Here is a 27628-nt window from a genome sequence, read left to right as displayed (position 1 = left end):
TTGCAGATTTCTGCAGAATTGATTTGCCAATTCTTGTGAAATTTGTGTTGTGGGGATAGGGGAAGGGTTCAAAAGGCAGTAGAAACCCTTCCACCTCTCCAATTTTCTCTGTAAATGAACTAGCCCAGCAAAATACCACGTTAGTGTTTCCTTGGTTTATTGAGAGTGCTCAGAGGCACCCATACAGTGTGTAACTAAGAATCTGACAGAGTTCCGGTCATGTTACTGTTATGTTGGGTGCCTTGTGTGTCAGCCATGTTTGTTTGCAGTTCGAGCAGTTCTGATGTGTTTCTGCTTTTAACTTTAGCGGCGGAGCATTCGGCTAGGGCACACTTTCTCTGGCTCTGATTTACAGTAGGCTCGCTTCCATGTGACTTGAGTTCTTGCATTGTGGAAACCAATGAACTATACCATTACTGTCATTTCTCTGCTCTGAGATTACATTGGTCCTTTCCAACTAGCATGCCATATTGCACATTTTCTCTGATTCTGAGGCCTTTTGTACATGCAGATGCAATGCTAGATGTGGCCTTGCAAGGCTGCCATCTGGTCTCTTGTTGGTCGTTCGAGTTGGGCCTAGACACAGCTCCCCTGGAGCAGGAAGTTCTGGTGGAAGGTAAACAAGTGAAAAAAGGTCATTATTCAGGCCACCAACTTGACCTCTACCATGATGCTGATCTGCAAGAGACATCTCTGTGCGAGGGTCCCTTGCGCCGCTTGGTGACAAGGATTCAGGACCTTCTGGTGGAGTTCCCTGGGCATCCAGGCTTGACTAAGGTGTGCTCCTCTTCAATGTGGTGTGTGTGTTGCAAATGGAGAGAGGTAACTGTGCAGCAGAAATACTCAGCTTATAAGCAAGTGCAACTTCCTGAGCTTGTGCATTGAGGGAAGGATGTGCAGACACATAACTCTGGAAATTACAGTATTGTCACAGTAACACCGCCTCACATTAAGCAAATGAGTAACAGGAATTGGGAAGCAAAGGGTTTCACAGTATTGCAGACTTCTGTTAATTAGACCCTGGTTTATTAGATTTTTCGGATAATTCGATCCTGGCTGAAGGTCCCAGCTGGCGCCCTAACATTTCTAATGGCCCAGACTTTTGTTATATTGATCCTAAAATTGGCTTTTGCCGAATCAATCAAACTTGACACATGTGCTTCACCCCTATGGGGACCCCAATTGCGACCCTCTTAGTGGCAGCGTCTGTCTCAGTGGAGCTTAGGGCACTGTGAATACATTGAATGTATGTCATGTCCTCTTGAAAACACCTATTTTCGGCCTGCCGTAAGAGGATTAACAATAGTAATACACAGCAAATAATAACCATAGCTGATGATGTCTGATGATGGAATCTGCATAAGTATAATAAGTGCCCCCCCCTCCCTTTTTTTTTCTTTTTCTCCAGGAAAATTGGGCGGTAAATTGTCTCTGTGATGCAATTGAACATGAAACCAAAACCGCATTTACAGTGTTTGTATGCTTTACCGCATAACATGGATGTATATACTGTGCAATGAAGCTGACTTTAGGAAACCACCCACCGATAAACCACCCATATTAGACCTTTGCCCATATTTATTGCTAAAAGATAGGGTGAACTTTAGATTATACTTTGTTCAGGAGCTTTAATATAATTTCTATGTTATTTTTCTTCTTCAAACACCTATAAAGTGGGTGCTGTTTTGATTCGGGTGCATGTTAGAATGTGGCAAATACTGCCAAATGAATCAGTAGTGTGTCCTGTTGTTTTTTCTGCATCTTGCTTAATTCACCCCACTAGGTAATTCAGTCAATTTTGTCGGTCCTGCCAGGATCGAATTGAAGTCGACTGTATTTATTTATCGTTAGTTAGGAGTATTTGCCATAGTGCGCAGTGAGAAAAGTATTGCACATAAAAAGATACGAGAGTTGATCCAGAAATAAGGTTCCTGAAAAGCTCTAGCCACACGGAAAGGTGAGAGGTGAAATCGGGCAACACTGCTGCCATGCGGCCGTTCCTCCACGTTCGGTTCCCCCCGGCCACGCTTCGCTGCACCACTCATTCTTGGCTCAGCAGCCGTCCTAAATGGAGGTTCCCATTGTTGATCCCGCTAAGTGTGAGATTCGTTCTGTAATTCGCTTTTTGCACCCCAAAGGGACTCCACCTGTGGATATTCAACGTCAGTTGACAAAGGTATATGGCGACTAATGTGTGTCCGCTCAACACTTGCGAAAGTGGTGCAGGGAGTTTAGTGCTGGTCGGAAGGAAGTCCACGATGAAGAATGGAGTGGAAGACCGTCAGTTTTGGAGGCGGTTATTGAGATGGTCCAGTGCGAAGTGCTTCAAAACAGGAGGATCACCATCTGTGAACTTGTTGCTCAGATGTCTCATAGTTCTTACAGTACAGTGGAAAGAGCTTTGACTGAAAAATTGGTGTATCACAAGTTTTGTGCTCAATGGGTACCGCAGCTATTGACATCAGACCACAAGGAGAAACGCCTTGACTGTGCTCGCCAATTTCTTCAAAAGTGTCAAGAAGATAAGGAAAGATTGTTGGACTCCATTGTTATGGGAGGCGAAATGTGGGTGTTTCATTTCACTCCCGAATTGAAACAAAAATCCAAACAGGGGCGTCACCCATAGTCACCAGTCACAAAGAAGTTCAAACAAACTCCTTCTGCTGGCAAAGTCATGGCCAGTGTTTTCTGGGATCGTAAGGGGATACTGCTGATCGATTTCATGGAATGTGAGACAACAATCAACTCAGACAGTTATTGTGCATCACTAAGAAAACTCAGGTGAGCTATCCAGAGCTGCCAGCGAGGACGACTGGCAGCTGGTGTAACGCTGCTTCACAACACAGCCCGACCTTACGTCTCCTGTCAAACCCAGGAACTTTTGACAAACTTTGGGTGGGCTGTCATGCTCCACCCACCATACAGTGCAGACCTTGTGCCTAGTTATTATCACTTGTTCCCCAAGTTAAAGGAACATTTGAGTGGCTAACGCTGCTGGAGCAATGATGAAGTCAAAGAGGTGAAACGCTTCCTCAATGGTTTGGCGGGGGAGTTCTACAACATTGGGATACAGAAATGGGAGTACCATCTACAAAAATGCGTAGAAAAAGATGGCGATTATGTAGAAAAATCTAGCAAAGTTTCATCTTTCCAATGATGTAAATTTCTGTGAGAACAAACAATGTCATCTATTTCTAAAATTGATGGGAACCTTATTTCTGGATCAACCCTCGTGTAAAAGTGTGAAGCTATGGAATGCGCCGGAATTGCAGAAATTAATGTTTTTACCATCCAAGTCCCTAAAACCTGAGTGAAAGAAAGGGTGCCTGTACAAATCCCTCCGGAAACTAACTTCATACTTAAAAAATTTTGTCCTTGTCCAGAGATTGAACCCAACTGGAGCACTTTGCCATTTAAGGCTAGAAAATAATGATTCACCATCTGCTTTTGTAAGTGCCCCTATTGCTCTCTATCCATGGCTATTAATCCAGTGAAATGTGATTTTCTTTTCTACACCGAAGTTATGAGGTCTCATAGTGCGCATCTTTTCTTTCTTCTTCTTTGTTCTTCAGTTGAGACACGTGTGCAACCGTGTGCTGGGCCTGCCCGTGTCATCACCAGTAATGAAAGTGCTTCAAGGACTGGAAATACTGCTTGCATTGGGACAGGTAAAGATAAGATATGTAATGATAATAATCTTAATTTTCTGCAACATGAGTTTTGTGTAGGGGCGTGCAAATATCAAAATTTTCAAATATGAATTGAATACAAATACTTAGCATTGAATATCAAATAATAGTATGCACATGCATTTATTAGCAAGTTGTTTTATTTTAACATGTTGGAACATTGCAATTACATTGTCATTGGTAAAGAAATGAAAATTAGAAAGCCATTATACTAAAAGATTGTGTATTTGGCTCATGTTAGCTTTGGAAATTTGAATAATTTCTTCTAGTTGTCTGTTCTCGCCAACCTGTGCCGCATCAATTTCCTGTAAACTCAGAGGCATTTGACCCTGTACCATTTGTCACTCATTGCATTTGCTGTCGAGCAATGAGCTCAGGATTGAGGGTCAAACCTGCAAAAGGGTGCACCTTCGCTGTTCGCTTGTTTTACAGGCAAAATCTCTCCAGCAGCATGAAATTATCGCAAGGTTGAGCAGAATATCAGACACATTTTCTGAGTTTAGATAGAAATAAACCCTAAGAACCATGTGTGCTCCCGCACAGCTAGCAATATATACGATTTGTTTCGAATATTCGTATCCAATCGAATATCCAATTTGAATACCTAGTTTTCGAATCATACACGAATATTAAATACATATATAATATTTGATAATACTCGAAATTCTCAAATATTTGCACACCCCCTAGTTTTAGAGCCTTTTACCTTATAAGGGCCAATTTCGTTCACCAAATGCGACTCCCCAGGGTTGATTTTCTGTATTGCAGATTAAAAATTTTCAGTGACCTATTTTGGAAAAAAAATTATCACAGTTTTTTTAGATTGACCATAAAGTGGCAAAAAAACAAACATTTTCCGTAGGTAAACATTCATTGTTTATTTATGAATAAAATAGCATTGCATGAATACTTAGCGTAGTAATTAAAAAGTAGATACACTGGAATAGTGTATATAACGAAGCAAGCAAAATTCCTCTTCAAGTTCTTGTAGAGATACATACTGCAGTACATGCAAAATGACTATACTAAAGTAATTGTAACTCCGCCTTCAACTTCGTTATAACGAGGTTCTACTGCATTTTGATTTGGCACTTGAGCAGTAGTCTGCTTCGAAGGAATTTCCGCTCAACTCACATAGAAGAACAACTAGGGTGCACGTCCATAGCATAACCGAACCATGTATGTGAGTACACGCAAGACAACTTGATGGTATTGTACATGTCAAAACAAACCAGACAAGTCAGAAACTTGCAGTAATCCTTTGTCACATCGTCATCAAGGTGCAATCGGTTTTTGTGATGCCCAAGAAAAGAAATGCAGGCATAGCAGCATCATTCGTATACAGTGGCATAGTTTGTATATACCAGCTCCCGCCTATGAACATATGTAGTTGCACCCCTGTGAGCAATAAACAAGCAAGCATCTAGCGATGACCCTTTGAGAGAATATAAACCAGATAGATATGAGTTTTTGTGAGTGTGACAAATGAACGAAAACTAACTGCCAATCTGGCATGGATGCACAAGCGGTTGCCGACATGCTGGCGTAAACAAACCGTGAAATTAAAGCCAAAAAACTATGGAGCAAAAGAAGAAAAATTTCTTGTATTCACACAGGGTGGCACACCTGCTGGACAACAGAGAGTTGAAAAATTGGTGCGTTCTTCAAATAGACAGACAGCGTTGCAAATTGACCATTTGGGGCTTGTTCGCGGCACTGTATTTACGTCTTTGACCCTTGAAGGGTTAACAGTATTGTAGTGAAGAAGAAGAACACTATAGTGGGTCAAGCTCTCCTGCGCTGTTCTCGGTGAACACCGCTTGTGCGGAGAGTCCGTGCCCTCCGCTGATGTTCAGCCCAACCACTGGTGGCTAATAAACGCCCTTACAAGTAGTGGAGGTTGCTTTGGCCTACAACTTCAACCCTGGAACTTCGATCCCGTACGTTGCGCTCAACCATGCCTGAAGACGCATCCCAGCAAATGCCTCCTACTCCATCCAAGCAAGCGCCTCCTCAGTTGGTCCTGTGCTTTGGTGTGCCTCGCCACGGGGACCCTGCCATTTTCAGTGGTGTGGACAACACCGATGTTAAGGACTGGCTTACGACATATGAAAGGGTAAGCGCCCACAACAAATGGGACAATCTCGCCAAACTGAGCAACGTGCTCTTCTATCTCATGGGGGTTGCCAGTCTCTAGTACGACAATCAGGAGACCGCCTTTCTGACGTGGTCTTCGTTCAAGACTCTCTAGGGGCTGTGTTTGGTTGCCTTGCTGTGCACAAGCTGCGAGCGGAATCACGTTAGCGAGAAAATGTGCGCAGCAGTCGGGTGAATCATTTACCAGCTACATTGAAGATGTACTGGACTTGTGTAAGAAAGTCAATGCGACGATGTCGGACTCCAACAAAATCAGAAATGTCTTAAAAGGGTAGAGGACGATGCTTTCAACATGCTGCTTGCCAAGAATGCTGAGTCCGTGCCAGATATCATCACTCTATGCCAAAGCTACGAGGAGCTACACAGGCAGTGCTCGTTGACACGTGGCCCTTCCTCGGGCAACGACCTCATTGCTAGTTTGGCTACCATCTCCGACCAGTCAGCGTTGCTTGCTGAAATGAAAGCGTTTGTTCTGGAGGAAGTTGCACACCAGGTCTCCTTGATATCCTTTGCTCAGCCACTGCACCTCCAACAGCCTGCATTGAATTTTATGCCTCTGCTCCGTCACGTGATCGAGCAGGAAATCGCCAAGGTCTTGCCAGACCAGAGCCAACATCTTCTTGCGGCTGCACCACTAAGCTACGCTGATGTCATTGCGCCACCTCAACAGGTCCCGCTGGCTGCACCACTCAGCTATGCTGAAGTCGTCGCGAGGACCCAGCCACTTTTCAAGTATGCGTCTCTGTTCTGCCGACTTCATGCCTAAGCCTCGACTGACATCCGTCGTGCAGTCATGTCAGCAGCCGCCCCATACAACGCATCCTGTGACATGGATGGATCTTGCCCCAGCGAGCCAGTGGCGTACTGGCGACAACCGGCCAATATGCTTTGCATACAGCTACGCCAGTCACGTCGCACGTTTTTGTAATAGTATGCATCTGCTTAGGGCCGCACCGCCCATGACAGTCCAGTCCAACCGTTTATATTACAGTCCCCATTGGCTATGTCGCCGACATTGTACCCGACGACAACTACCTGCCGTTCACCATCTCCATGCCGTCGCTCACTGCTGCCGATGCGACCTTGCCATGTAACTCAGGACGACGAAAACTTATCGTCGCAGTCCAAGAGACAAGGGCGGCGACAACATTAAAATGTGGAAGCCCTCACTGCAGTCCTTCAAACATAATCGAAGTGCTTGTTGATGGTGTTCGTGCATCTGCACTCGTGAACACAAGAGCCATCGTACGTATTATGAGCGCTAAGCTTTGCCGCTTAGTTCTAAAAGTCACCACGCCCCTTTCTGGACTGTCCTTCCACACAGCCAGCGCTCAGCATTTTTCACCCCTTGGCAGCTTGCACTGCTCGTGTTGTCATTGCCGATGTTCCATATGCCATAGAATTCATCATCATTTCCTCATGCTTTCGTGACGTTATCCTTGTCTGGTATTTTCTCTCGCGCCACAATGCCGTTAGTCATTGCACATGGGGTGAAAATAACTTTCGCCGATGTTAGATTTCCGCTCACCGATGGCTCTTCGCTTTCGAGGAAACTAATTGTCCAAGCCGACACGCACATTCCTCTGAACGCTTAAATGGTCATGCCCATGTCCTGCAGCAGAGTCTCAGACGCTGTTGCACTGCTGTCTCCATCTGACCGCTTTTTCACTCGGAAAGGTCTGCTGCTGCCTTTTGCGACAGTGGACATCACACAGGGCTACTGCACCATTTGCATTCGCAACCCATTTCCATACCTTGTGTTGCTGCTCCAAGGGGAATGTCTTGGCAATGTAGAAGCAAACAAATACATGCAAGTTATGGATGTGCCCAGTGACAATTACTGTGCTAGTTCCAATGTTCTCAGTGCTGTTTCTACGTGTGACCCATTGCCCAGTCATGTGTTCAGTTGTTCTATGGCCAATGCTTTTACTCTGGTCCAGCGGTCTCAGCTTTTGTGCCTTCTAGAAGAATTTCCTTCTTCTTTCAATGTAGGGCAATCTTCCCTGGGTCGGGTGCCAACTGTTGCACATCGCGTCGACACTGGCCTGCAACCGCCATTGCGGTAACTTCCGTATCGTGTATCTCCTGCAGAACATTGTGTAATCAACGAACAAGTTGATGACATGCTTCGCCGCGAGCTGATAGTACGACCTTCCAACAGTCCATGGGCATCCCTTGTTGTCCTAGTTATGAAACAAGATGGTTCTGTGCGGTTTTGTGTGGAATACCGCCGCCTTAACAAGATCATTTGCAAGGACCTCTACCCTCTCCCATGCACAGACGATGCGATTGACAATCTAAAAGGCATAGAATTCTTTTAATCCCTAGATTTGCACTCGGGGTATTGACAAGTACCCATGGTAGACGTCGATCAGCCAAAGACAGCTTTTGTCACACCCAACAGCTTATATGAATTTAACGTAATGCCTTTTGGACTTTGTAATGTGCCCACAATGTTTGAGCACATGATGGACACAGTTCTGCGTGGCTTGAAGTGGCACACGTGCTTGTGCTATCTTGACAACGTCGTTGTTTTTGCTCTTGACTTCACCACACACCTTCAATGGCTTTGGTCTGTTTTGACGTGTTTAACAAGCAGAGGACTACAACTAAACCTCCAGAAGTGCCGATTTGCTGCTCGGCAGCTGACAATTCTAGGTTACGTCATATCCAAGAATGGAATTCTCCCTGATCTGGCCAAACTGCAGGCCATCGCTGAATTCCCTAAGCCAACATCTGTCAAAGAATTGCACAGTTTCGTTAGTCTGTGTTTTTACTTCAGACGCTTCATTCACAATTTTGCTGCTGTCACATCACCCCCGACGAAGCTACTTAGAAGCAACAGCCCCTCACTTCATGATCATCCAAATGTGACGAGGCCTTCGCGAAGCTCTGTCGTTTGCTAATATCTCCGCCAATTTTGCACCATTATGACCCGACAGCCCCTGCGGAAGTGCACACAGATGCCAGCGATGTTGGCCTCGGCGCTGTTCTTGCCCAGCGCAAACGGGTTTCCTGAATATGTTGTGGCTTATGCAAGTCGTATGCTTATGAAAGCTGTGACAAGTTACACTGTAACAGAAAACGAGTGCCTGGCCATCGTTTGGGCTCTCACCAAGTTTAGGCCTTATTTGTATGACCGGCCATTTGATGTAGTCACGGACTACTACCATGCACTACCATATTTACCTGCATAATTTGCGCCCTCGCATAATTTGCGCACTCCTAATATTTAGCCAGCTTTACAAAAAAACAAAAATTTTACTCATATTTTGCGCTCCCCGTCCCACCCAAGCCAGCTCGCATGTGCACAGAGAGATTTTGGACGGCCGCACCCCTCGCAACGCAGGCGAGCGCAGTCATACACACGACAGGCTACGAGTGCGACGTCCCTTCTTCCAAGGACTTCGTTCTTTTCTCCGAAAGCCCCTGAACTACGGTATTCTAGGGACCTTACCTGAACATGCGAACCTGTTCACGGGTTGTCGGAACTGCTCAAGCGTTTGCCTCCCTCTATCTCCCCTTCTCTCCCGCCATGAGAATAACCTAACCTAACCTAATGCAATAGTGAGCGAGAAAGGCGTCTCGTCCGTTCCTATTAAGACAACCGGCTGTGAAAAGCAACACTTCACGGTTATGCTTGCCGTGACAGCTGATGGCCGAAAACTACCGTCATTCGTGATCTTCAAGGGGAAGACATTGTCCAAAATAAAGGTTGAAAGCCGTATACACATGCGTGCCCAAGAATAAAGGCTGGATGAATGAAGAACTGATGAACGACTGGCTCGACACTGTCTGGGGTAAGCGACCAGGGGCCTTACTGCGACTGCCATGACTGCTGGTGCGCTCGACAGTTTTAAAGGCCATTTTGTGGACAGCGTAAAGGAGAAGTTGCGGGACGTGAGGACCAACCTGGCTGTTATTCCGGGTGGAGTAACATCTGTTCTGCAGCTCTTGGATGTGTCCGTAAATAAACCCTTCAAGGACTATGCGCGCAAGATGCACGTGAAAGGGATGGCCAGCGGAGAGCATGGGCTCACTCCCACTGGCAGAATAAAGAGACCGCCACTAGAGACGGTCTGCGAATGGATACTCGCAGCGTGGGACCTGGTTTCTCCCAGTATTGTAAAGAAGAGCTTCAAGAAGGCGGGGCTGTTGAACACGCTCGACGGAAGCGAGGACGATGCACTTTGGGAGGGCGGTGACAGCAGCCGTGACGATGATTCCCAGTCGGACCTGTCGACCAGGGATTCTGACTAGAGCATAACCACTTGCATGCTGCATAGTCAAGTTCACCATTTTGCCATTCGCAACAACCTGCTTCACTGATGAAATTATAACCCCGATGGGCGCCAGTGGTTATTAGTAGTACCTTGCAGTGTCCGTTCCAACATATGCGCAGCTTTTCATGCCGGTCCACACAGTGCACACTTGGGAGTTTTCAAAACTTACCAGCGCCTTCGACAGCAATACTACTGGCGACGGATGTACAGCTATGTTCAAAAGTTTGTTCGTTCTTGCCCCGATTATCAGCACCATAAATTTTCACCCCACCACCCCTCCACCACCAGCTGATCTGAAATGTTTATCTTGCCTTACCCGGCCGTTTGGACGTGTCCGCATCTATATATACGGGCCTCTTTCCCTGAGATCGGCTGAAAATCGCTGGGCCATTGTGGCAGTGGACCACCTCATGCGATACACCGAAACTGCCGCTCTCCCGGCAACTACAGCGCGTGATGTTGCCTCCTTCCTGCTTCATTGATTCATCCTGCGTCATGGACCACCTGAGGAACTGTTCAGTGATCGCAGACGTGTCTTCTAATGCCATGTTGTTCATTGCACAATTACGGCATACCATCAAACCAATGGCCTTACAGAATGCTTAAACCGCACACTCGGCAACATGCTTGCAATGTGCGTTGCCTCCAACCACTCAAATTGGGATGTCATTCTGCCCATTCTACCCCTTTTTCTTACTGTACGGTAGGCAGTCGTCGCACACCATCGACACAATTCTACCATACCGGCCGGATGCACCTGAATGTGCACCCATTTCTGCCACAGCAAGATGTGCTGAAGAGTGCCGAGATCTCGCACAGGCCTTTACCTCCAACGACCAAGAGCGCCAGAAGAGCACTCGCAGTGTCACCACCTCTGTACCCACCTTCCTTCCTGGAGCGCTTGTGTGGCTTTCTATTCCTTCCGCTGCACTTGGGCTCTCTTGAAAACTACTGCCCAAGTATGAAGGGCCATACTGTATCGTTCGAGCGAGCATCCCCCGTTAACTACGTGATCTAACCCATCGAACCGTCTTCGGACATGCGCCGTCGTGGACAAGACATTGTTGACGTCGAACACCTCAAGCCGTACTATGATCCACTCATATTGAGGAGCTGTTAGGTCACCGGACGGCGCCCTTTTTGTTGCTGGGGGTAATTGTAGCAAAGAAGAGGAACACTATAGTGGGCCATCCTCTCCAGCACTTTCTAGTGCGTTGAGCACTCCGTCACTGTTTTCGGCGAGTGCCACTCTTGCTGAGAGTCTGTGCCCTGTGCCGACGGTTGGCCCAACCGCTGGTGGCTAATAAACACCTTGACAATATAATTATCTTTTGCAAATGTGCAAAGGTGATCTTTCAGAAAACTTGACGTTACTCATTATTTGTAAACATCTGTGGAAAAGTTATAAAAATCCCCTTGCATGGTTGACTTTTCACTCCTGGCAAGCTACGGTTTTCTATACTCATTGAGCCATGGCAAACTGACATGTCAAACTTGACAGCATGCTTGCAGAATGTGTAGAGTGTTAGGCTTCTAGTGCCACCTCGTGCAATATTTTTTGCATGTACATTTTCATGCTCCTGCTAGGTTTGAGCTTTCTGTTTACAGGCATTTAGTTCACATCTGTTTCTGCACCATTGATGTTGATTGCTGATGGTAACTTTGCTTCTTGTGCAGGACTGGGAAAAAGGGGCCCACAGAAAAATTTCCATTGCCCCTGAGCTGAATGCACTTACGCACTTGGTGGTGCGGTGGCGCAAAATGGAGTTGCAGTAAGTGCTGCTAGCTGAATACCGCTATTTCAGGTCCCACCTGGGTGCATTGGAAAAAAAAAAAAAAAATGAGAGAAAGGGCTAAAAGGCGCACTCCAGTAGCTGCTGGGGAGCTACATTTACAATCAGCTATTATTGTAATAGGACATGAAACAATAAAAAGTACAAACAGGACAACAACGATGCTCTTTCCTGTCCTGTTCTTACTTCATAATGTTTCACGTCTTATTACACCAATAACAGGTATGCACCAACCTGCCTAGAAACACATAGTGATACCTTTGACAATTAGCTTGAGTCTTTTCTTTGACTCGCCTAACTTAGTTCTGGACAGTACTCATTCTCCATGTATGTGTACGCTTTGTTACTGTTATTTCTCTTGCATACATGGCGTCCTGCACTTCGGCTGAGAACTCCAGTTTTATTGCATTGGCGTCATGTTCCAGCCAACTTGAGCCTGCTTCAGGCGGTGAAAGAGAATACAGAACTTGTGATGTTCCTCTTGCACCACACACATCGTTCCTTTGTCGAGCATGATGCACTTTCCTAGAGTACCGGCATGTGAAATCAGCATTAAAGAAAAGCACTTTGCATCATAAGCAATGCTTCACGAGACACTGACCTTGGCGTATTTGATGGTATAACCATACACGCAGGCAAAATGAACGCAATAAAAGTTTGTTTATTCAGATTTCACGAGACCGAAAGAAATGTCTGAATTATCTGAATGTCGAATTGCCGAGGGTATAAAAAAAGAAACAAATGCTTACTGAATAGCACGCATTTACTTACTGAATCAGGTTGCGCACAGGTCCTTTACACCCTTGAAATTGAAAAGCATGTTTTCAATGCCTTTGAAAGTCCTGTAATTGTTTTTTTCTCCATTGAAAACCCAGTTTCAGTCTAAGTCTGCTTTCTATGGTAGATCAGTGTGGACCCAGCAAATTACCCATTTTAGAAATAATGATATAAAAATTTAAAGCCAGCGTGAGTGCACACTGGCGGTGTACGCTCGTTCCCCTCCCGTGTTTGCGCTGTTTTCTTCGCACCTCGCTAGGAACTTAAAGTGATCAAGGCTCCACATTTCCAATATCATTTTTGTATCCCTTGTGCACAAAAGCTATCTGTAGTGCTTTGGAAATGTTGTTATAGTAAAATATTCATATATCAGATGCTGCTCTGCACCCTTGAAAAAGCTTTGACAGGGCCTTGAAGGTCCTTTAATACCCTTGAATTTTTGTCTCTGAAACATTTACGAACTCTGTGAATGAATCAACAAAACTTGTTTCTGTTTAGCACAAAAGCAGTGCGGAAGCTGCAATTTTCGTCATATTGTGATGTATTAGCGAACGCAGCTCTGAACGACTCATGCTTCTTTCGCAATGTGGTCATGGCACAAGATCCAACTCTTAATTTGAGACAGGCTTTTCAATACTGTGTGCACATCCTGATTATTTTTTTGCCAGTAAGCTCGTCAGGAACAGAGTGTCCGCCCATTGTGATGTAGCCGGCAGGTTTCATGCCAGCGTGCGGGCCCACGGTAAAATCACTGTTCATCCTCGATGACTTCCTCTATGTTTGTGACATTGCGCACACATTGCACTGAGTGAAAATGAAACTACTGTTTGCCGTAACTGCTGCAGACGAAACCGTGGCCGCTATTAATGCATTCATGGATGGCGGCCACGCATTTTTGAAGACATGTGGCAAACTCTCACACTGGGTCCAAATGAAACTACTGTTTGCCACAACCACTGTGACCGAAACTGTGGTAACTATCGACGCGATCATGATAGATCTAAAGGCACGCGGACAATATGGTGTCATGCGCAGCAGTAAACTCAAGAATAAACGCACAAAAATGCACGAAGCGTTCTGGCGCTCCTGTCGTTCTTGTACAATGGCGATGTGAACTCCACTGCTTCGTTAGAGTTGGATGCAAGTGCCACTTTTGCACATTTGCATTATACATTTACTGTGCTCTGCTCTCACCATGCTCTGAGAGTGGTTCGAAGTAACTGGTGTTGAGGCTAAATACATCTGCATTAATTAGAGTTTGATGCCTGTTGTGGGAGATACGGGGTGGTTCTCCTCCGTACTCTTGGGACAAAGGAACGACAACACAGTAGTGCAAACAATCACAAGGGCATTTATTGCACCTTTCATAGATCAATGCCAGCTAGCCGAGTGGCTATCCACAAAACATGCCGAGGGGCGCGCGACAAATCTAGAAGTCCGACTCACCGTGTACAGTCACGCCAACGGTGTCCAAGGCGGCCACGCGAGACGGTCTCGCAGAAGCATGGTCGGCGCGCGCGCGCGGTACGTCCGGCGCTGTTCGCCGACCCGCCGGGAAAGAGGGTCGCTCCACCCGCGGCACGGCACGTCCGTGCTGCTTGCTGTCTCCAACCCAAGAGACCAAGCGCCTTCCCTTTCGGCGCCCAAGTAACCCCGCAGCAGCGCGACAGTCGCGCCATCTCTCGCACCGCGCCTGTACCACTCGACCGCCGCGGGCATCACGCAGGCCACGCGGCGAAGCCGCACTACAGGAGGCGCGCTATGCGGGAAAAACATCAGGGGAGGCGCGAGGGTCGCGCATCCCCACATCCCCCCAACCTTAAATCACTTCTTATTCCGGCGAAACATGTGACACGGTCTAACATCAACACGTGCTTCGCGAACGAGGTGGTACATGCAACAGTGGCCGCGCCGGGGAAATGTCCACACGCTGTCCATAACATGCGAGCCGACTGTCCTTGGGTACAGCGCTGGCGTCCGCCGGTCACAGCAGCAGCTTTGCGACTCGACGGCACGATCCCAGGCCAGGACTCCAGAGACGACGACGCAGCAGTCGGTACGAGCAAGCGTCGCTCGCGCCGACGCGCCCTGCTGGCAAGAGCCGCCGTAGCTGTCGGTGACCGCTGGCTCCTTTGTCCGCCGCCGAGGGTTGTGAGCTGGATGCAGGAGGCCGCCGAAGTCGCTGCGCCGAACTGGCCACAGCATCACCATCGCCCGGGGTGACTCCAATGACGCTGCGTAGACTCAACACACTCGGCAAACACTACAGTAGTGCAAGGGAGAGGAATTCTGCATGCGCATCGCCCACGTGGTACGATGTTCAACTCGGCTAGTAAAAGATCGGGCAGCTACTCAGATGCTAAGTTCACGTGAACGAAGCTCGCTTTCTTGAGTCGAACGAGTAATTTCAATTCGTGCGAGGCTGAATAGAATGAGGGGAGCAAATTGCAACGCCTCAACGCCACGGTCCACCAGGTTGTGTCCCTCCACGTGCGACAGGCAGCTTCGTAAAGCCTTAGGCCTAAAGCGTCGCTACTCTGACAACAACCGGCATCCAAAAACAACACCCAAAATGGGCGCAAAACAGGCAGCCGCGAGGAGACGTCAGCTCTATTAGGTGGTCCTACTCCGCTCGGTGCACACAGCATCCGAGTTGACGGCGCCCACCGTCCCAGACGGTGTCGGAGCGCCCGGTGCCAGGCCGCAATACCAGTCAGCCCGTCGTGGCACCCGTGGCCCGCGGCCACCCGGCTCCCAGAGCCGCGACTTCATCCGAGTCAAAGAGATAGAAGAAGCTATTTACATAAGAAATTCGGACCACCCACGAGGCTTCCGTACTCACTCGCTTCAGGCTTGCCACTGCTCTGCGGGCGCTCAGCCTCGCTCTCCCAGGATGCAGACCACGTGGCTCTCGTACTGACGAATGTCATTAAAAAAAAACACTTGCTTAAAGGCTTAGCATGTTGACATGTTCAAACACACTACGGCCACCGCCGCCTCGCTCAAGAAAGCACGCCGCCGACGCTAGCGATCAAAATCCACGCTAGGCCTACGCTTCGGTTCGAACAAAGGTCTCGAACGAAGCAACACTTAAAATTATCGTCCGATGCCCCAAGAGGTCCACGTTGGGCAGCCAGATTGTGGGAGATACGGGGTGGTTCTCCTCCGTACTCTTGGGACAAAGGAACGACAACACAGTAGTGCAAACAATCACAAGGGCATTTATTGCACCTTTCATAGATCAATGCCAGCTAGCCGAGTGGCTATCCACAAAACATGCCGAGGGGCGCGCGACAAATCTAGAAGTCCGACTCACCACGACCGCAAAGCGAGCGAATATGTTCGCCCCATGCTGGATCCCAACGCCTGGTCGTTCGCGTGTACAGTCACGCCAACGGTGTCCAATGCGGCCACGCGAGACGGTCTCGCAGAAGCATGGTCGGCGCGCGCGCGCGGTACGTCCGGCGCTGTTCGCCGACCCGCCGGGAAAGAGGGTCGCTCCACCCGCGGCACGGCACGTCCGTGCTGCTTGCTGTCTCCAACCCAAGAGACCAAGCGCCTTCCCTTTCGGCGCCCAAGTAACCCCGCAGCAGCGCGACAGTCGTGCCATCTCTCGCACCGCGCCTGTACCACTCGACCGCCGCGGGCATCACGCAGGCCACGCGGCGAAGCCGCACTACAGGAGGCGCGCTATGCGGGAAAAACATCAGGGGAGGCGCGAGGGTCGCGCATCCCCACACTGTATACGCCTGTTGGGACCAGAGGACAAGTCGAAATTATCTCATTTTGTTGTGATAGCAATCATATGACCACTCCAAGCAAATTTTTGCCATCACCTGCAGCATTGCCGTGGGGCACCGCATATATTTAGGTATATGTATGCTATAGTCGCGATGGCGGAGTCCACGTAAGAGTGTGGCTGGCTTCGCTTAATTTGTACCACCTATCTGAAGATATCGTCAACGTAGCTTGAAATCGTATCATTCGTTGCGGACTCCCAGATTCATCAAAATGAATTGTTTTCTCATTCGAATTTTCTTTTTTCAATTGCCCGAAAACTTGGAAAATTCTTCGGCCCCTTTCCATGTAAGAAAATTGACCAGTGACTGCACTTATTTGCATAAAAGGTCGAATTTCAGTACAATGAAATTTCGCTATATAACAAAGCAAATTGCTGATTTTACCTACTTCTTCATATCAAATTTAACTGTACCAGGTCTTATGTTCTTGACTAAATTATTTCTCAGAATTTTGGGAATGGCAGCCCACAAACAAATGTCATGAAACATAACATTCCCAGTGCATGCCTTTTATCTTAAATCTTCTCAGACTATAGATATTAAAGTCCAAGACAATATCAGTACTCAGACCTGAAAATTATGTCATTTTACTACCGCGGCTCTTTACGGGCAGCCTAGTGGCACCTTTGCGATGTCATTTCAGCTTTAATACACCCTACGTGGTGTATTAAAGCTGCTAGGGGTGCTATAAATTTTGACAAACCCACGTATGTCAGAACTCTAGTCGCAGTCAGTGCTTCGCCCTTCTGGCAAAACTGCCTACTTTTCCAAATGAATGAGGCTCAAATTAACAAGGTTTTACTGTACATCAGCATGTCTCCTGTCTCCTTTTATCATGAGGCTGCAGACTACTTGCGGGGTGTACACTGACACGTCCATATGTCACAGCACCCACATGCCTTGTAGCATGAACCAATAGAGCTAACCAATAAGTGTCCCAGCAGCATACCTCAGCAGGTCTATCAGCAAGCCGTCCCTTGACTTTGACAATTACCTTCCAATGATGCCTGCTCTTTTTTTTTTTTTTTGTTAACTTTCAGCAACTGGTCCCAATGTCTGGATGGAGTGCTCAAGAAGCTCCAAGAGACAAGTGCTCGATGGTGGTTCTTCCTGTACCAGCTTTTGGCACCTGTTGTGCAGGTACAGTTCTAACATTCTGTGCTAGCCCTTTTCACAAGATTTGTTGTTTTTCACTAATGTGCAATACAAGGTGGTTTTCTCAAAGAACTAAACAGGCATAAAAAGTAGGGGTGCTAATCTAATCGAATACGAGTATTCGAGAAGAAGGACCTCCAAATATTAAATTAGGTATTGAATGTTTTCTCATTTCTAAACTAAGGGAAATATGAAAGTGCCACAGAGTCTTTTTGGCAACAAAAGGCTTATTCAGGTTATCTTATATGTCTAATACCCTTATCAACTGGGTTTCAGCTGAACTGAAAAGTTTGTAAATGAGAATCAAAGGAAGAGTAACTGTTATCTAGTGCACTATAACAATGACAGTAATTAAACGAAGAAACAGCATGTAGGCAGGTGCATGTCGTAGTGTACCGTAATGCTCACTGAAAGAGCTAAGTGCATTGCCATAGAGCACCGCGCATCATTTTAAAAGAGTCCAAACGTGGCGAGATTAGACAAATAGTAAATTGCATTACCTACTGTGGCAGACTTGTGTAAGGGCCGCATATTTTGTTTTCTCACAATTTTGATGAAGTGCGGCCCTTTCACAGGACCAAACCTTCTGGTCTAAATGGCGCTGGCACATCCTTGAATTGTGCGCACCCCGGATCCGCTTATGCACCATTGTTTCAGAAGTCAACGCACAGCTCTCGTCATCTGGTAGCAGCACGTGGAATTATGCAGCGCCCAAAAATTTTACGATGTGAATACGGCATTAGGGCACCAAATGTGGTTTCTTCTCCATTAATTAACTTTCTTTTTTTTTTTTTTAATTTTGGGCTGCCAAGTTTGGCGTGCAGCCCTTACACAGGTGCGGCCCTTAGACAACTGTGGTACAGTGAAACCTCGTTAAACCGTAGTTGGCCGGAGCTCGGGAAAGGTACGTACTAAACGGTAGTACTGTTTAACTGAATACCATGAGATCGCCCACTTACCTGTTGAAAACGGAACTCAGAGACAGTGCGATGAAAGGGGAAAAAACATGCAGTATTTATTCACTTCGCGCGACAAATGCGTCATTTTCTTTTGATGCCGCGGCGGCCTAGCACGAGGACGACAGCGGCCTCAAACTTACTGAAGCTGCGTGCCAGCTTTTCAGCCAGCCTCCTCTTCTCGGCAAACACTCGCATGGCAGATTCCTCATTGGCGTTACGTATTCACCGTGCACTTGCGCAGTAGTGCTGCAGAAGTCCCGGGGGCGCCTTTTTCATTGCCGGGTGCCGGAGTTTGGAATAATTTTCATTTGGAATAGAGTTACGTTATCGCACCCCTATTGTCGTCGCGACGATTGCATTCATGAGGCTGACGTAACGAGCAGCTTATGCCACTGTCGGGCCTGAATCACCCGTGCTATCGCTTTCCGTGTCGTCCTCGTCACTGTCGCTAGTCGACACTTCGGCAACAACACAGGCAACGATGGCGAAAAGTCGAAACTCGTAGCCGACATTATCTTCGCGGTCGCAGCAGCGCTGCCGAGCAACTTCGCATTCCAAATGCCACACACTGTAGTCAGCAGCAGATTCCCTTTGCGTGTCAGCGCCGACTTCTTTGTGTCACGTTCGATAGCACGGACGATGTCTAATTTTTCTTTTATGCTGAACACCTGGCGTCTTTTTTATCCAAGTTTCGGAACGACGCGAGTCCTCGCTTGCACAACGCCATAACGCTCTCTGGCACTGCGTCGAAATGATGTTGATGTGGCTTCATGCGCAAACGCACAGGGCGCTTCGAGGCCGTTCTTCCGATCTCTGAGGCGTGTTGTTCTGCTGGGCCGCCCGATGGAGACGGTACAGCGCCGCGTTTGGGCGACGAAAAGTTGAAACGTTACGTTTTAACCGATGCGTACGCAATAAGCTGGTACGGTTTATGCGGATACGAAACACATTATGTTCAATGGCCGTTGAGTCAGGGATTTGACTTCACTACATTTAAAACGAAACTACTGTTTAACCGGGCACAGTTTAACGAGGTTTTACTGTATACTTAAACAAGCCTATACGGAAAATCTTGTCAGCAAATTCGTAGGCAGCCTAAAGCAAGACATGCTTGTTTAATAACTGGTAGCTATTGTGCATCTCCGTGAGTTCACTTAGGAACTCGTGTGTCTGCACAATGACCGCGGTTCTCCTGCCGCAGAATTCTGAAGTCACCTGAGTGACCGTTTGCAAAAACTGTTGCTGCCCCATTAGTGCCCGAATGGAATGAATATTTCACAAATTCGAATAGAAAATTCTCGAATCAAATACAGTCAAAGCCAACTATATCGAACCCATTTACATCAAATTATTCTATATATCGAACAATTTCTGAACGCTGTATAGTTACAACGAGTATATATAGCAAAAATTACACTTACATCGAACAAAAATAGCAGCGACTCCCGATATATCGAACTTCAAGCGGCGGAAAAGAGCCTCCAGAAGTTGGTTTTCCCTCGTGTTGCGAGGAAACCCGGCGGCGCGGCTCCATCCAACTGCTCTCCCTACTGTGACCATGCTGCATCGGGCAAGCCGTCAACACCCCCCTGCAAAAAATTGTCCTGGCCCTCCCACAGCGCTTGCTGAGACACGTAATCAGAGGCTCTTGTGCCCTCGCCGTGCAAGATGGCGCAAGTGCGAGTCGTCTCGCTGCTTTTCTAGTTCATTGTGTTTGTGCCTTGTGGGCCTTCTCCCGCAGTGTTGTTGTGATGAAGCGGCAGAATTCGCCTTTCGTCGTGAAGCTCGAAATCATGAATCAGATCGAACACGATTCCGAGGAGCACTCAGCACAATCTTGAAGAATAAGGGGGAGATTAGGGCTAAAGTGGCCAAACTCGCGACCCGGTGCCCATGGCACCAGATGCGTATGCACGGCCGTGTACAAGAGGTTCATCCGAAATTGCTTCAGACGTGCCGTCTTCCGCATGCTCGGGGATGACTGTAAATTCTGATGAATGCGATGAACCCGTTGCCGGTGTTGCCGAAGTTTGGAGCGAGCTGTCAGAATTTCCGGAAGCTGTTGACGAATCAGTGGTCGACGAGTTTGCGAGTACAGATGATGGTGTCACGACCACGGGAGGGCCTGAAAAGGAAGACTACATTGCCGACATCATACCAAGCACAAGTGAAAGTGGGCACAATGAGGAAAGCAATGACGGTCCTTTGCCCACATCCTCCGAGGTGATTGGTGCACTTGCACTAGTCCGGTGCGTCTGCGCGAATGTGGAAGGTTGCGGCCTCACCTCTGCGACTGCGCAAAGAGCCGATGGAACAAAGATTGCTAGGCATAACATTAAGAGACAGAAAGAGAGCGGTTTGGATCAGAGAGCAAACGGGTATAGACGATATTCTAATTGACATTAAGAGAAAAAAATGGAGCTGGGCTGGTCACGTAATGCTCCGCTTAGATAACCGTTCGACCATTAGGGTTACACAATGGGTACCAAGAGAACTTGGACATGTAATGAGGAGGGAAGATAACCGATGGTCATTAAGGGTTACGAACTGGATTCCAAGGGAAGGGAAGCGTGGCAGGGGACGGCAGAAAGTGAGGTGGGCGGTTGAGATTAAGAAGTTTGCAGGGACATGGCCACAATTAGTACGCGACCGGGGTAGTTGGAGAAGTATGGGAGAGGCCTTTGCCCTGCAGTGGGCATAACCAGGCTGATGATGATGATGATGACCAAGAGAAGGGAAACGCAATCGACGACGGCAGAAGACTAGGTGGAGTAATGAAATTAGGAAATTCGGGGGGCAGTACAGGGGTAATTGGAGATCGCAGGAAGAGGCCTTCGTCCTGCAGTGGACATAAAACATGATGATGATGATGAATAAAAGATGAAGGAAAATGTCACACAATTTGTTTCATTCACCTTGACTTCACTGCTGAAATAATATCGCTACTGAAGCCAGTACACTGTGAGGCGTCATGGCTGTTGAACTGCTCGAAGTTGAGCAGTTTAATAAACAAATGAAGACATCATCTGATCTGTCACTACTTTATCTAAGCATTGACAGCCTGCAGAAGCACTACAACGAACTGCTTCATTTGAAGACGTCCTGTAAAGCATGCATTCCATGTGATTTCACCATCTGAAACTTGACTCTGTAACTTCTCCGACATTCCTTATCTTATACCAGGCTTAACTTATCTTAACTTGAAACGACAAACAGATCGAACTTGGTGTCAGATCAGGCGTGCTTCGCCATTGCATGGAGATATAGCACTTTATATTAATGCATCAATATCTTATCCTGTCAGACACAACATCGCCATTACGTCAGACTTATGTGAAACTTTCTTTATTGAAATTCAACCTGATCGTACCATGGAAGGCTTGCTACCATAGTAGACTAAGAAAAGGACTGATAGGTGTCATATTGTTACGTAAGGAAGGGCAATGTCCCAGTCATGGTGGTCTTTGGAAACGTACTTGGACAGTATATCGGTAAGAGTACGGTTTAACCGCTCTGTCAGGCCATTGGTTTAAAGATGGTATGAGGTAGTCAGTATGTGTTGAATGGAGCAGCAACACACAATGTTACCGATAACTTTTGAGAGGAAGTTTCGACCATGGTCAGTAAGCAGCTGTTGCGGGGCGCCATGAAGCAAGATAATGTCACGCAAGAGAAAGTCCGCGACGTCAGTGGCGCAACTGGTAGGGAGAGCTCGAGTGATAGCGTATCGGGTGGCGTAATCAGTCGCGACGGCTACCCATTTGTTCCCAGAGGATGACGTGGGAAAGGGACCGAGCAAGTCTAATCCAACACGAAAGAACGGTTCTACAGGGACGGTGATCGGCTGGAGATGACCGGCAGGTAGCACCTGAGGTGTTTTCCGACGCTGGCAGGGATCACAGGCAGCAACATAGCGTCGAACGGAGCGAGCGAGACCAGGCCAATAGAAGCGGCGGCGGACGCGGTCGTACGTGCGGGTTACCCCAAGATGTCCTGCAGTGGGTGCGTCATGCATCTCAAAGAGCACAGTCTGTCGTAGCTGTTTTGGCACCACAAGAAGATCAGAGCCGTCAGGGAGGAAGATCCTTCTATACAGAATGCCGCCCTGGAGGGCATATCGGCGAACGGATGCGTCGGTAGGTGTTGAGCGCAGACGCTCGATAAGTGCTCGCAGCGATAGGTCTCGGTACTGCTCATCGGCGATGTTAGCGAAGGCAGACACAGAGAAAATGCCGTTGGCGCTACTACTGTCGGCGTCGTCAGGCTCGTCGACCGGGTAGCGAGACAGGCAGTCAGCGTCCTTGTGTAGACGGCCAGATTTATAGGTGACAGTATACGAATATTCTTGGAGGCGTAAGGCCCAGCGACCAAGTCTTCCTGTAGGATCTTTCAGTGAGCATAACCAGCAAAGCGCGTGATGGTCTGTTACAACGGAAAAGGGTCGGCCATATAAGTATGGGCGGAATTTCGCAACCGCCCAAACTAGGGCCAGACACTCACGCTCAGTGATGGAATAGTTGCGCTCGGAGGGTGAGAGGAGCCTGCTGGCGTAAGCGATAACACGGTCGTTGCCGCGCTGGCGTTGTGCCAGTACTGCGCCAATTCCGTGACCGCTGTCATCAGTACGGACTTCGGTAGGCGCAGAAGGATCGAAATGGGCCAGAACGGGAGGCATTGTGAGAATGTCGATTAGATGTGAGAATGCAGAGGCCTCGTTATCGCCCCACTGGAAAGGGGCGTCTTTTTTTCAAAAGCTCAGTTAGTGGTCGTGCTATGGCGGCGAAATTTCTCACGAAACGGCGGAAGTACGAACAAAGGCTGATGAAGCTGCACACATCCTTGACACACTTTGGAACAGGGAAGTGTGCAACAGCATGGATCTTGCCTGGGTCCGGTTGCACTCCGTTCGCGTCAACGAGATGCCCACGGACGGTAATCTGGCGACGGCCGAATTGACACTTCAATGCGTTGAGTTGCAGACCGGCTCGACGAAAAACATCCAGGACTGCCGAGAGGCGCTCGAGGTGCGTAGCGAACGTTGGGGAGAATATGATAATGTCATCCAAGTAGCACAGGCACGTGGACCATTTCAAACCGTCAAGAAGGGACTCCATCATGCGTTCAAAAGTGGCAGGGGCGTTACATAGACCGAACGGCATCACTTTGAATTGATAAAGACTGTCGGGTGTTACAAAAGCAGTCTTTTCGCGGTCGAGATCGTCCACGGCAATCTGCCAGTAGCCGGAGCGAAGGTCAATAGAGGAGAAATAGCGAGCACCGTGGAGGCAGTCAAGGGCGTCATCAATCCGAGGTAGGGGATACACGTCCTTTTTGGTAACCCTGTTAAGGTGTCGATAGTCCACGCAAAAGCGCCATGAGCCATCCTTCTTTTTGACCAGTACAACAGGTGACGCCTATGGACTATATGATGGTTCAATAATGTTCTTGGCAAGCATTTTGCGAACTTCTGCGTGAATAACTTGACGCTCAGCTGGTGACACTCGATACGGGCGGCGATGAATAGGAGGGGCATCGCCGGTATTAATGCGATATTTGACAGCTGTAGTTTGGGCCAAAGGACGATCGTTAAAGTAAAAAATATCGTGGTAAAAAAACAGGACACGGTAGAGTTCACGAGCGTGCTCGGACGGCAAGTCGGGCGCAATCATTTTCTGTATGGTACAATTTGCCGACCGCGATGGTAGAGGAGCATCGGATGAAGTGTCGTCTACTGCAATGGATGCTACTGAGTGATCTGCAAATGAGCAAAGCTGGGCCAGAGACATCCCGCGTGGCAGCACTTGTGTCATCAAGCCAAAGTTGACCCCTGGCAGGCAGACGCAATTCACCGTAATAGATAAAACTGTATGAGGTACTGTGATCCCGTGTGTAAGGAGGACGTCTTGCATAGGAGCCGCGATGTAGTGACCGTCGGGGACTGGTGGGGAAGACACTAGGTCAACGTAGGTCAGTGCCGAAGGTGGCAAGCGAACGAAGTCGACGGAACTGAGGCGACTGGGGTGTGGTTCAGCAGGATCCAGAACAGGCAGGTCAAGGCCTTTCTTATGAAGCTGTTCGACTTTGCCGCATGCCCCCCCTTATGTAATGCCTTCGGGTCCTTAAGGTTGAATAAATGAGTGAAGGCGGAGAGTACTGGCGGAACAATCGATGAGAGCAGAATGTGCGGAGAGGAAGTCTAAGCCGAGGATGATGTCATGGGGACAGTGGGCGATGACTGTGAATAGCACGATTGTTGAGCGATCGGCGAAGGAGACGTGGGCGGTACACATACCAATTACGGGGGCTGTTCCGCCATCGGCGACACGGACAACAGGCATCGTGGTGGCCGTGGTAATTTTCTTGAGCCGGTTACGAAGGTCAGCGCTCATTACGGACAAATGCGCCCCAGTGTCTATGAGTGCGGACACAGAAACACCGTCGACTTGCACGTCAGGAAGGTTCAGATGAGTGGGCAACGTCAGTAGAGGATTTGGCGGCGTAGGGAGCAATGCAGCGTCACCTCGAGGAGCTGCATCGTCTAGTTTTCCGGCTGGGAGCGGCGGCCGAAGGGAGCCGGCGAATAGGAGCGACGGGGCTGGGGAGAGCGAGATTGTCATTGTTGGGGCGAAGGCGAAATAGAATAGGAGCGGTTCGGTGCAGGAGAATCAGGGGCGGCGTTATCGGAGCGTGCGGCATAGGGACGAGAAGGGCCACCTGGGGTCGACAGTAGGCGGTATAAGTAGACCGGGTCGGAGAACTCCAGCGACTGCGACAGTGCCGAGAAATGTGCCCGATTCGATGGCAGTGGAAACAGATGGGCTTGTCGTCAGCAGTGCACCATTCAGATGGGTTGCGGAAACGTGGTGGGTAAGAAGGTGCGGGACGGGGCGGAATTGAAGAAGCCGGGCGGGTATCAGGACGATGGGCCGAACAGATGGTGTGAAGACCCATGTTTTCGAACTCTTGGCAGACAACTGCCTGGATCAGTGAGACCGTGACTGCAGATGTGTTTGTGGGACTGGAGTCGAAGGCAGCCGGATAGGCGGCCTCGATCTCACGCCGGACGATCCTGGTAACATCGGCAGTGTTGTTGGGACGAGGAGTGTCGGCACAGGAAGATGTCGCTGGGGTGTTGGGCAGACGGGCAAACTGCTGGTCAATACGTCCGCTTTTAGGTAGTTTCAGGCAGCGGCACTCTTTTATAACAGCATCCACCGTCGCTACGTTGTTGCAAACGAGCAAGTTGAAGGCGTCATCAGCAATGCCTTTGAGGATGTGGGCAACCTTGTATGACTCAGTCATGTGGGTGTCAACTTTGCGGCACAGAGCCAAGACGTCCTGAATGTACGTGACATAGGGCTTTGTTGACGTCTGCACACGGCCAGAAAGCGCCTTCTGCGCGGCAAGTTGGTGACCGTAGGGGTTGCCGAACAAGTCCCGAAGCTGTGTCTTAAGTGAATCCCAATTGGTGAGCTCATCTTCGTGCGTGCGATACCAAACTCTAGGTGTGCCACCGAGGTAAAAGACTAAGTTGGCGAGCATAATAGTAGGGTCCTACCGGTTATTGCGGCTGACGTGTTCATACAGGCTGATCCAGTCATCGACGTCTTCCCCATCTTTGCCCGAGAATAAAACAGGATCACGGGAAGCGGGGAGAGTGATGTAGGTCGTCGAAGTGGCAGCAGGTGTCGAAGCCGGAAGAGTCCGGTTGTCGTCGCCGGGAGCCATAAAGGAACGCTCGACGTACCGTCCACTGCGAAGCTCCGTGACGAGGTACAGGGAACGTCCACCTCCACCAGATATGTTACGTAGGAAGACGCAGACGAAAAGCTATGTACAAGTATATTTACAAGAAAATACGCTGCGCTTGGCCAAGAGGCAACAGCCCGCGCTAGCTTCTCATCGTCGTCGTCGTCTTCGCACTGCTCGCCTTTTCGTGATCGCACATATTGTTCCGTAGCAATATATAGGTCATTTCTTAACTAAACAGAACATTTTTCGCAAGAACTCGGAAAACTACTCGAGACCTACATTAAACCTAACACTCATGTCATATTGCTGGGCAATAGCAATATTGATGTTGCTCAAGTTTACTAATTATTTGTATACTAATTTACTTGCTCGCGAAGGCCTGTTGCAACTAATAACATCCGCCACTCGTATAACAAGCTCTCGACAAAGTATACTTGACCACATTATAACTACTCATCCATCACCAATGTTTTTAACAGGCACCATCTCATGTTACATTAGTGATCACTTTCCAGTTTTTTTCACTATCGAATCCGACTAATAAAACAACAAAATCTAAAAAGTCAAACGCACAATTTACAAGATTTCCCACTCCTTAGCGCATGAGCACTGGCAAGAAATGTATTCTGCAAGATCAACTGAGGATAAATATAATGCATTTATAAACATTTTGCGACGTCACATGATGGCTGGAGAGACCACGAAACAGTTACCAGAACTAATTACAAATGCAAACCATGGATAGCTACTGGCCTTTTGCGCTCCATTGATCATAATAACATGTATAAAAAGTTAGTGACAACTGCATAATGTTAGCCTCGAAGCTAGGTATAAGCATTACAACAACCACCTTACTAAACTTGTGGAAATTTCATAATGTAACTACAGGTGACTCTCTTTAAATGGAACCTCAAGGGACGAGGGAAATTGGTTGCTTTTATCAGGAGCTCCATTTACTGAGAGACATTGCAAAAAGCATTGCATGAATACAAAACCAACCAACCATGAGGATAGTGTTTGGTTAGGTGACAGTTCCGTTTAAGCGATTTCCGTTTATTGAGATTCTGCTGTACGTCAGTTCAAAATTAACACAAGCAAATAATGACAGTAAGGCAATGTGGAAAGTTTCTAATGAAGCCCTCATCAAACAAAAGATGGCTAACAATGTGCCAGGAATTCTTGATGATGTTACCTTTACAACTAATAATCCTACTATAAGCAATGCTTTTAATAATCACTTTGCTAACGTCAGTACTACCAACA

General features: G+C 48.0%; 1 protein-coding gene across 1 annotated transcript in view; it reads left to right on the top strand.

Annotated features, from left to right (window-relative positions):
• The window catches only part of LOC126521268 (midasin), a 386114-nt gene that overhangs the window by 268605 nt on the left and 89881 nt on the right, over positions 1-27628 (top strand). The window contains exons 53-56 of the mRNA XM_050169921.3: positions 512-777; positions 3573-3668; positions 11807-11901; positions 17540-17639. Coding sequence (XP_050025878.1) covers positions 512-777; positions 3573-3668; positions 11807-11901; positions 17540-17639 — 557 coding nt within the window. The remainder of the gene's footprint in view (positions 1-511; positions 778-3572; positions 3669-11806; positions 11902-17539; positions 17640-27628) is intronic.

Source organism: Dermacentor andersoni, chromosome 6 (genome assembly GCF_023375885.2).
Source record: "Dermacentor andersoni chromosome 6, qqDerAnde1_hic_scaffold, whole genome shotgun sequence".
Lineage (NCBI taxonomy): Eukaryota > Metazoa > Arthropoda > Arachnida > Ixodida > Ixodidae > Dermacentor > Dermacentor andersoni.
Note: the sequence above shows the minus strand (reverse complement) of the source record. Positions and strands in the feature narration are given on the sequence as shown.